General features: G+C 34.9%; 1 protein-coding gene across 1 annotated transcript in view; it reads right to left on the bottom strand.

Moving 5' to 3' along the window:
* LOC150102777 (SID1 transmembrane family member 1-like) overlaps positions 1–12,300 on the bottom strand; it is a 582,520-nt gene that overhangs the window by 252,827 nt on the left and 317,393 nt on the right. The window contains exon 16 of the mRNA XM_090399394.1: positions 216–333. Coding sequence (XP_090255520.1) covers positions 216–333 — 118 coding nt within the window. The remainder of the gene's footprint in view (positions 1–215; positions 334–12,300) is intronic.

The following is a 12,300-nucleotide window of genomic DNA, read 5'->3' on the forward strand; positions in this document are numbered from 1 at the left end:
GTACTTGATGCACTCAACCAGTCAAGCATAACATGACGGCAGAGGAACTATTATTACACTCATTTCATCATCCTCTCTATTTCTCAACTGAATATGTCAGAACAGCACTAATTAACTTTTTGGCAAGACATGACACCATAGTTAATTCTATATGTCATCTGTTGTAAATTTTTGATTATCACATCATGAATGGAAATCTATAAATTATTAATTACCAAACTGGAAATTTGAAGAATTAGGGCAAACATGATAGCATCCACTAAGTATTCCTTCCATTATGAGAGCAAGGCCCATAGCATAAAGAAGTCCAAAGTGGCATGGGATGCCAAAGCACTGAAAAGAATAAATCAATATTTATGTTGTGGCATGTCAACAACAGAATAATGAGATAAAACTAAATGAGATTACATGAAATAAACACATAATTATACTGACTTTTGCACTATCTAATTCACTAGTGATTGATTCTTAAATATGTTGCTAAATTCACAATGGTGCTTTGAAAAATTCTATGCATGATGAATGGGACCAATGGAATCACTAAGTCAAAAGAGTTGGCTACTCTTCTGATATTCATGATCTTTGTATTAGCTAAATGAAGAAAGAAATGAGGGTAGAAAAAAGTTTTAGACATTGAAAAAACACATATAGTTTGGTAGTGACATTTGAGAACTTTGGATTGTATATTTTATGTGAATTCCACATACTAATAGTTTGTGCTGTGTGTGTGTGTAGGCTCAGAGATGGATAATGTGGAAACCATACTCTAGAGATAAAACATGACACTTTTTTGAGCCACATCAGATCTCAAACAAGCAGTGCAACAGTCTCACACTATTGGTGAAAATCATATACCACTTATACCTTTCAGAAACATCCATGCCACAGTGGGATTAACTGATTTTTTTTTTTTAATATTAGACCACCCTCCCCACCCATATGAAAGATGGCAAAACACTTATTATAATAAACCAGTGTCATGGTGTGCAGATGAAATGAAATAGAAGAGAAGATAATTCAGTAGGACTTAAATCAGAATAATAAATGCATCTTGAACAGTAGCTACTTGTTTTTCTTATAATCTGAAAGAAAGGAAGAATGATGAGGGCAAGTTCAACAGAAATATTTATTCTGAAATATTTATTCTGAAATATTTATATATTTCAAAAACATGCATACCACAGTGGGATTAATTGACTAATTTTTTTTTTATAGCAGATCTCACCCACATGAAAGATCGCAAAAAACCTTACGATAGCATGCAAGTGTTATGTTGTGCAGATGAAATGAAAGAGGAGGAGGAAGAGAAGTTAATTCAGTAGGGTTTAAAGCAAAACAATAAATGCATCTTGACATAGTGCTTATTTTTCTTATAATCTAAAAAAAAAAAAGGAAGAAAGATAATGGCAAGTTCAACAGAACACTATCCATGAAAATACCTATACAAAAGAAATAAACCAGAAGTGGAATATCTATGAGAGATGATTAGAGTGAAGCTGTGAGAGTAAGGGAGTCATCAATTAATCAGATTACTCTCTGGAAGGGCACTCTGATTAGATGACCACACATTCTCTGGGAGGTCTTAGGGGCATCACTCCAAATGTGTGGAGAAGGCTGGGTGGATTTGGAGTTCACACAATGTCAACAGTTATATCCTGTAAGTTATGCCTTCAGCAGAAAAATAGATCTAGTTTCTTTGAGTCTGAAGAAATTAGCTGAGATGTGTTTATGCCAGGAGAGGTCAGAGAGAAATATCATCATATTTGAGATCTGTATATTATCAAGAGTAAGAGGAAGTGAAGTGAGTCTTGCAAGAGATAAGACAAGACTATGTTTTATGAGCATTGAAATTGACAAGGTTATCCTCATGCCTACTGAAGAATAGCAAGGAGATCAGTGTTTAAGGCACTGGTAATGGATGATCTTGAAACTTTTGACTATGTACTATGAGGTTTATTAAATGAAGATAAGAAATGGAGTGTCCATGAGCACAGCAATAAATAGCATTTGAGTCAATGAGAGTAGATAATTTATGTAAAGGAGAAAGAGAGTGGATGCAAAGTACAGAGCCCTAGGCTACTCCTGCATTGGTGAGGAAGTCTAAAGCCATCAATCACAACACATGGAGTACATGAAAGCTGGAGAACCAACTGCAGAGGACAGAAGCAGACCATATAACGATGAAATTGTAAAAAGGCCTCTGTGAGTGACCCATTCAAATATCAAGAGCACATAGAAAGGTTTGAAAAACATGAGTTTCCAAATCTTAATAAAGATTACACTTATGCTACAGATGAAGAGTGATGAAGTTCATATTGCTGGTCACTGATTAGCTGGAGGGATTCCAGGTGTTGAAGTAGGTGGATGTTGATAATCTTCACGATTTCTGAAAGAACTTTTTTTTAATATCTAATCCACACATGAAATTACTGTTGTAAGTAATGGAATGTCCAACACACTACATAATCCTTTCCAAATATGCAGGGCAAGATGAGAGCTGTAGAATACATCTCCATTGTTAAAGTACCTCCATTTGATGGCTTTACTGGAAGATGACCATATGAAATTCTCCAAACAAGATCTTCTCCAGCTAGAGTATCCTTGGAACTTCAGTAAGTTATGAAACAAACTGTTATTGATAGTACCGAACTGTGGAAGTTAGTGGCAAAAGATGCTAAAGATTTCTTTATAACAAGTTTTGCTTTTATTAATGGAAAGAATGTCAATGCCAGAATATTGTAGTGATCTTAGAGTTAAGCATAGAATATTGCAATATTCAGGAACAATATTGAGCTATTGGACCTTTATAATCATTTACTCCAAATAGGGTAAGATAAAAACTAAGGTAGTACAGGAGAATGCCTGCAGATGTGCGATTAGTCTGCAACATTTTATGGATTTTTTTGAAGCTGTATTGCTTAAATAACACAATTTTGCTGAAGAATACGTTGACAAGCAGAGACAAGCAGGTTATTGTTCCTCTGTATCGAGCCTTGATAAGACCCCATCTTGACTACTGTGCCCAGATTTGGTCACCTAGGTTTCTTCTTGATGGGGAGGAGGTGGAGAGGATCCAGAGGCGAGTGACCAAGATGATAGCAGGTCAGTGGAATGAACCTTATGAGAACAGGTTGAGGATTTGTGGGTTGCAAAAATTGGTTGATAGGCAGAGGAGGGGAGATATGATTGAGACATTCAAATTACTGAAGGGTTTCTATAAAATTAATTCAGAAGATATTTTGAGAATAGGGCTGGTTGTGGGAGGACTAGGGGACATCCATGGAAACTGGGCAAAAGTGTGGTTAGTAAAGGTGTTAGAGCTGGGTTCTTTACTTTTAGAGTAGTGAATGAGTGGAATGCGCTCCCTGAGTCTGTGGTGGATGCTGTGACAGTGAATGAGTTTAAGGAGAGGTATGATGGATACTGTATGAATGTCGAATAGTTGTGATGAATATGATTTGGGGCCTCCCTCGATGAGTCTAATGACTCCCTGGAGTTGCCCGTAATAATAGTAATAATAGTAATTTCAATACTGGAAGCCCAGAGCCTCCATACTTCTTTGATAGTTGAAGAAATTATTTTTTAACTTCCTGGTATCAGCTAAACTAAAAAAAATTGCACAGGTTTACTATATAAATTTTTTTCTTCAGCTTCTGTAATGTCTGTAATATTTATTATGCACTAATGAATGGGGAAGATTATGGTTTTAAATACTATGGCTTTAGAGGAAAAGAAAAGTTGGCCAATTTTCCAGTCTTTTAAAGTTTCGATGTTTTTGTATATAATTTCTTGAACCAGTAATATTGGGCAAGTGGAGAAAGGAATTCCAAGTATAGTGAGAAACTCTCTCTCTCTCTCTCTCTCTCAAGGGTTAGTTCAAAGAGAATGCTTCTGACATTGCACTTTCCAAAAACTTTTAATTCTGTCTTGTCAGCATTAGCAGTTTATCAACAGATTTTGCTGAGTATTTTAAAAATACCAAAAATGATGCATATGGAATCATTATTCCTCAAATTGTCTACTACATCACCAGCATATGCTAATATGAGCCATTCATAATTTACTGCGAAATAAGGTATGGGAGGAGGGGGGGGGGCATACATTATAGCATGGAGTGACTCATTAACTAGCTGTTAACCATTTTACTTTCACTGCATTACTATTTGTTGTCTTCTATGAATAACTTATATTGAGTGCTGGATAAAAAAATCCTGTGAAGTTTGTGGTGTGATACGGTTTTTGTTGGTGGAAAACAACAGTGCTGCAGAAATTCACCGACAACTGTGTAAGGTTTATGGGCCTAGTTTAATGAGTGACTGTAAGGCTAAGCAATGTTGTCATTTTTTAAATAAGGGCACAACACAGTTCACAATGAAGAATGCAGTGGATGATGGCCAAACGTGGTGAGACGATTTAGTGGAAAGAGCGAAAGTGAAAATTCATGAGAATCGTCTTTTCACAATTACAAATTTTCTTTTAAATTCCCACAAGTTTTGCACTCAGTCATTCATGTGACAGAGACAGAAAAGCTGGGTATAAGAAACCATGTGCCAGATGGGTCCCAAAAATGCTGACCAATGTGCATACACAGCAACAAGTGAAATCATCTGAAAACTTTTTGGAGCATTATGAAAATGAAAGAGATGAAATTTTTTCTCAAAGCATATAAGAAACTGTGTGCCAGATGGGTCCCAAAAATGCTAACCAATGTGTATACACAGCAACAAGTGAAATCAGCTCAAAAATTTTTGGAGCATTATGAAAATGAAGGAGATGAAATTTTTTCTCAAAGCATAACCACACTAAGGGCTTGTATGTAGCTGTGGGTAAGTATTTTGTTTTCAAAGTGTTACATATAAAATTTAGCAAAAGTGGGGAGAATTCATAACAGTACCATTAATCTGTAAATTTTTAAATTAAGAGTGTCTACTCTTCCTCAATGAGTCTTTGGACTACCTGGAGGTGTCACATAGTATTTTTTTTTAATAATAATAATAATTTTATTGATTTCTAAAATATTTAGAATATGTTCAATATATATACAATAATAATAATAATTTTTTAAACACTTTATTTTGTTTGCATACAGATAATAATTACATTATAAATTATAGAAATTACAAAATTTAAAGATTATAAAAATTACATTTATTTCTGAAATTTTTTTACACAATTACAATAATCGTCTTTATTTGGTATTTAATGGTAATTAAAATAATGGTATTTTAAAAACACTTACACACAGAGCCAGAGTGATTTGTTCTAATAATAATAATAAAGAGTGTCTATTAGTGATACATTAGTAAATAAAGAGGTGACATCAAAATTAACCCTTATGTCAGAATTTTTAAGGATATGGTTAAATTAATGATTTGAAATGGACTGAATTTTTACAGAAGTAGAGGAGTTGCCATTAAATGGGGGCAGGTGATATTTACTATAAATTTAGTATATTTACAGTAAAGGGGATATATTTACTAATATACCACTAATAGACACTCTTCATTTACTAAACTCTACATTTCCCCCTCATATCTTTGAATTATTCAAATTTACAATGTATGCAGGTGAGTTTACATGGGGAAGAACAATATACAAACAGATTAATGGTAATGCTATGGGTTCTCCCCTTTACCTAAATTTTACATGGAACATTTTGAAAACAAAATACTTACCACAGCTACATACAAGCCCTTCATGTGGTTAAGCTTTGTTGATGATGTGTTTGCATTTGGTTCCATGGACAAGGCGCTTTGGATGCTTTTGTCACCAACCTAAACAGCCAACATCCTAAAATTCACTTCAGAGTAGAAAAATAATCTAACAACAGTTTTCCTTTTCTTGACACATTTGCCATCTGCCTTTCAGATGAATCAATATCTTTTTCTGTTTAAAGAAAGCCAACACACAAGAAGATACCTACATAAACAATTACATAATCTTAAATATAAAGAGCTAATAAGCTTCATTTCGGCAACAAAAACATTATTTAAATTAAGGGGATATTAAATCCCACATTGTTTTAAAACCGAATAAGAAACTCAAAGATTGGAATCAGAGAGTTTCTTGCCGAATATAGTATAGTAAACTATAAAGTATCGGCGATCACTAAGCGTCCGCTAAATGCAAGTGGCCCAGCACGTAGTGCAATACCGGAAATCTCGCAGCAAAGTTGGTAAAGTTCTGATCACTATTCTTAGGTATTTACCATAATGTAAAAACACATTTCCTAGGAAATGTATGCTGTTATTACATTATGGTGGTGAGGTCACTACCCAGACCGGTTTCAGCCTTTTTTGAGGCTTCATCAGTGAGTAGCTAGACCGAGTTAATACCAAAGTGTATAGCGAAAAGAACTTTATACTCTGCTATACGAGTTTCCGAACAGGTGCAACCATTAAGTTACTTAAATATAAAGAGCTAATAAGCTTCATTTCGGCAACAAAAACATTATTTAAATTAAGGGGATATTAAATCCCACATTGTTTTAAAACCGAATAAGAAACTCAAAGATTGGAATCAGAGAGTTTCTTGCCGAATATAGTATAGTAAACTATAAAGTATCGGCGATCACTAAGCGTCCGCTAAATGCAAGTGGCCCAGCACGTAGTGCAATACCGGAAATCTCGTATAGCAGAGTATAAAGTTCTTTTCGCTATACACTTTGGTATTAACTCGGTCTAGCTACTCACTGATGAAGCCTCAAAAAAGGCTGAAACCGGTCTGGGTAGTGACCTCACCACCATAATGTAATAACAGCATACATTTCCTAGGAAATGTGTTTTTACATTATGGTAAATACCTAAGAATAGTGATCAGAACTTTACTGACTTTGCTGCGAGATTTCCGGTATTGCACTACGTGCTGGGCCACTTGCATTTAGCGGACGCTTAGTGATCACCGATACTTTATAGTTTACTATACTATATTCGGCAAGAAACTCTCTGATTCCAATCTTTGAGTTTCTTATTCGGTTTTAAAACAATGTGGGATTTAATATCCCCTTAATTTAAATAATGTTTTTGTTGCCAAAATGAAGCTTATTAGCTCTTTATATTTAAGTAACTTAATGGTTGCACCTGTTCGGAAACTCGTATAGCAGAGTATAAAGTTCTTTTCACTATACACTTTGGTATTAACTCGGTCTAGCTACTCACTGATGAAGCCTCAAAAAAGGCTGAAACCGGTCTGGGTAGTGACCTCACCACCATAATGTAATAACAGCATACATTTCCTAGGAAATGTGTTTTTACATTATGGTAAATACCTAAGAATAGTGATCAGAACTTTACCGACTTTGCTGCGAGATTTCCGGTATTGCACTACGTGCTGGGCCACTTGCATTTAGCGGACGCTTAGTGATCGCCGATACTTTATAGTTTACTATACTATATTCGGCAAGAAACTCTCTGATTCCAATCTTTGAGTTTCTTATTCGGTTTTAAAACAATGTGGGATTTAATATCCCCTTAATTTAAATAATGTTTTTGTTGCCGAAATGAAGCTTATTAGCTCTTTATATTTAAGTAACTTAATGGTTGCACCTGTTCGGAAACTCGTATAGCAGAGTATAAAGTTCTTTTCGCTATACACTTTGGTATTAACTCGGTCTAGCTACTCACTGATGAAGCCTCAAAAAAGGCTGAAACCGGTCTGGGTAGTGACCTCACCACCATAATGTAATAACAGCATACATTTCCTAGGAAATGTGTTTTTACATTATGGTAAATACCTAAGAATAGTGATCAGAACTTTACCAACTTTGCTGCGAGATTTCCGGTATTGCACTACGTGCTGGGCCACTTGCATTTAGCGGACGCTTAGTGATCGCCGATACTTTATAGTTTACTATACTATATTCGGCAAGAAACTCTCTGATTCCAATCTTTGAGTTTCTTATTCGGTTTTAAAACAATGTGGGATTTAATATCCCCTTAATTTAAATAATGTTTTTGTTGCCGAAATGAAGCTTATTAGCTCTTTATATTTAAGTAACTTAATGGTTGCACCTGTTCGGAAACTCGTATAGCAGAGTATAAAGTTCTTTTCGCTATACACTTTGGTATTAACTCGGTCTAGCTACTCACTGATGAAGCCTCAAAAAAGGCTGAAACCGGTCTGGGTAGTGACCTCACCACCATAATGTAATAACAGCATACATTTCCTAGGAAATGTGTTTTTACATTATGGTAAATACCTAAGAATAGTGATCAGAACTTTACCGACTTTGCTGCGAGATTTCCGGTATTGCACTACGTGCTGGGCCACTTGCATTTAGCGGATGCTTAGTGATCGCCGATACTTTATAGTTTACTATACTATATTCGGCAAGAAACTCTCTGATTCCAATCTTTGAGTTTCTTATTCGGTTTTAAAACAATGTGGGATTTAATATCCCCTTAATTTAAATAATTACATAATCGTCCAGCCCAACAGAGTGATTTGTTTTAATGATACAGCTCTTTCCACAGAACTTAAATATCTGTGAAATACTTTCTTGACTAATGGCTACAATTCATACAAAATAGTACATAGCCCAATACTCCTCCTTCCTCTAATACACAAGAACAAAACATCACTATTTCTATTCCCTATGTCAGAGGTACATCAGAAAAGATAGCCAATGTACTAAAAAAAACATGGCCTTCAACAACTCTGATCTGCTCTCCTAAGGATAACTCCATTCTAGCATATCCTGGAGTGTCTGAGGTTCCTTGTGAGTGTGATTTGGCCTACTATGGGCAGACAGGAAGATCTATTAATATCCATCTTGGAGAACATAAAAATACATTTGCTACTATTATTATGGTAAGTCAGGACTAGCAGACCATGCTTTAAACACACAAGAGGGTTAGATGGAAGAAAACCAATGTGCCATTTAGAAGCCGTTACAGGTCAGAAAGATTATTTTTAGAGTCAGCCATGGCTAAGAAGAATTCTCCTAACCTGAACAAATATGGTTGCATTAATTTACAAAACATTTGGGAATTGTTATCTTGAGATCAATTCTTACATAGCTGTAAATACTTCTTATTACTTTACAACATTAGAGGGTGCCAAATTAGGACTTCAGATTTTTGTCTGTTACAATTTGAATTGTTTCATTTACTCATTGTCATGTGTAAACTATAATATGCTACTTTGTGCTCTGGTGATACTGGTTTGAAATCCAGCAAAATAGAAGTCAGTTAATAAACATCTTTTTTATAAAATAGTTCACATGGTGTTGTTAATACTTTTAAAATAAGTTATGTATAAACAGAAAAATCACTTTCCCCTCTCACAGGCAACTTTCCCTCCTTCATTAAAAACTCTATTCATTTTAATACATTGATAAATATAAAAAATAAAAAAAACTGAACGAAAAAGATTTTAGACATTATGGTCATCTGTGATAATACTTCATTATTTATGAATGTACAACTGAGAGAACCCCTTTAGCTTATGAAGCTACATTTTTGATCTAACAAATCTGAAAAATATATACAAGCTACTAAATGAGACAGCAATGGATGCTTATCCCTCGTAATTTCCTATATGAAATTTTGAGAAAACCAAGGATCAACACTACTACATACAAATCAACAGCATGAGTCACCATATAGAAACACGTCTGCTATTTAGTTTTTATGGACCAAACATAAAATGTACTTAAAATGCACACAGCAGTCATACAATCATCCATTTCAACAGCAGGAGCTTCCTCAAAGCACTTACGCACAAAGCTAAGGCTATTTATTCTAATGACATAGTTCTTGAAAGAGAATTCAGTTACTTTGCCACATGTTTTAAGCCATTGACTAAAACCCCTACAAATCAGATAAAATACTGCATGTCCTGATCTCTCCCACATATGATACACAAGAGTACAACAAAACTATTCTCACTCCTACATCTGGTGCACAATGGAAAAGATAACTATAGTGATTCAGAAATATAATCTCCATGCCATTTTCAAACACATCTAGCTAGCAACCTTTATCCACTCATTGAAGAATTAGCTTCATCTTCCTGCACATCCTGAAGTGTATCAAAAGTTGCAGGAGTTGTTTAAGTATGTTAAGATGCTGGCACAAGGAATTTGTGCATGGAATTTACCATTCTATGAACAGACCAGTAGTCAGACCTATCGATTTGTCCTTTTGTGATGACCATTTCATGAATATAACATCTTACAGTAATTAATAACATGAAGATTGAGTAATTAATAAGATTAATAAAATTATTAATAATTAAGACAAAAACAGATGAGACTGGCAGCATCTCATCTTTTTGTCTTCACTGCCTTGGTTATATGAATTATGTCAACATTCTAATTCTAAAATTCTTCTCCTTGTTCCACTTCTTTTCCATAAATATGTCGTATGTTGATGGTGTCTGTCCTATATTTTATGGAGGATGAGTCCGGTCAGTCGCTATACTCCTTTTCTCTGTTCATCCTGATTCCCTCATTACCACCTCCTGGCAGAAGGTGATATGCCTAGATTATCTATTCAGGAGCTGAAGCAGAAAAATCATGCGATAAGATCAACTCTTCAATGTTGTTATGGTGGGGTATCAGCATGACAGAGATCTGATCTTCTCTATCTAAATGGCATGAGCAATTTGTAGAGAAAAGAGGTCCTTTTTTTTATTTATTTATTCCTGTCAAAATGGAGTTGGGATTTTTTTTTTTTTTTTTTTTTTACTATTGTTATGTACTTCAATATAAAATGTAAATGAAGCAGGAGTTCTTGTTAAGTGATATGAAATATAAACATTTTTCTCCAACTGGCCATGATGTCTATAGTATAGACATCATGGCCAGTTGATGACATCCAGCTTATTCTATCGCAGATAGAATTAGACAGCAGAATCGTATCCAGCTAATTCTGGATACGATTCTGTAACACCATTGAGTAACATGGATAAGAAGTGCAATTTGGTCTCACTATTTCATTCACCTTGGCCAGTAGGAGGTTAAACCAAAACATGAGTGACCAAGAATGATTTCTGCTATTAGAATGAAGTAGATGTTCCAATTAGGAGAACAGAATTCACAACCGTACCATGAAAAGGAAGAGTACAAGTTTCAGAGGGCTTTTCAGTTAGTACTGCTGTAGTACCAAAGGATACAAGGGAGGAAGTGGCTGAGGAAAAGGGTGGTCTGTAGGAGAGGTAACTCATACAAGATTTTGGTCTATGTTGCATAGAGTTAAAACTAACTTTTATAGTAGATTTTGAAGGAAAAATTATTATTATTATTAAGAGAAACCTCCAGGGAGTCAAAGACTCACTGAGGGAGGCTACATACTACACACCAGCTATCATACTTATTCTTGAATTCATTCACACTGCTTGCACTCACAACATCCAATGGCAATCCATTCCAATCATGAACCACCCTATGATTCCAAGGATACCCTTTTGTCCTTTCCCAATCATCCATAAATTGGAAAATTCTATCAGCTGAAATCCTGTATGGCCATTTCAGAAGTTTGTAAGTCTCAATCATATCACCTCTCTTTCTCCTGTTTGCTAGTGTCTGCAGTCTACAAATTCTGAATCTGTCTTCATAATCAGTTTTCCACAATCCTGATATCATTGGCAGATCAGTTGTTTTAGGTTTTGTACAACTGGAAAATGCATATGACAAGGTGCCAAGGCAAAAGTTATTCAAAACACTACAGTTGTATGGTGTCAATGGGACATTATATCAAGCAATATATAGTCTTTATTTCAGTTGTAAGTCAGCAGTTAGAATTGAAGGAAGTACAGGAAGATGGTTTAATGTTAAATCTGGTGTTAGACAAGGATGTACATTATCTCCTCTGTTATTCATTATATATATGGATCACATTATCAAGGAAAGTGGTATTAAACCTGATATCAAAATTGGAGATGTTAATGTCAGCTCTTTGTTTTATGTGGATGATGTTATACTTCTAAATAAATCTGCTACAAGTCTGCAAGATTCCCTGACTAAATTGAATAACTGTTGTAATAGATAACAAGAAATAACAAGATAACAATGAAAACAGGCAGAAGCATTGAAAATATCAATGCTTCTGCCTGCATTGTGAATGGAGAACCTATAGAACAAGTAAAACATGTCAGGTATTTTTAATGAAAGTAGTAAATTAAATATGGCAATAGACAACAGAATCAACAAAGCTGGTATGGTAAGAAGTCAACTGAATAAATCTATATGGAATAAGAGAGAAATTGGTCAAAACACTAAATTAGCTATACACAAGACACTGTTCAAACCAATTTTAACTTATGCATCCAAGAGCTGGGTTAAAAGTAAAACACTTGACC

The sequence above is a fragment of the Typopeltis vanoorti genome, chromosome 10 (genome assembly GCF_054136105.1).
Source record: "Typopeltis vanoorti isolate ZY-2024b chromosome 10, IOZ_Tvanoo_1.0, whole genome shotgun sequence".
Taxonomy (NCBI): domain Eukaryota; kingdom Metazoa; phylum Arthropoda; class Arachnida; order Uropygi; family Thelyphonidae; genus Typopeltis; species Typopeltis vanoorti.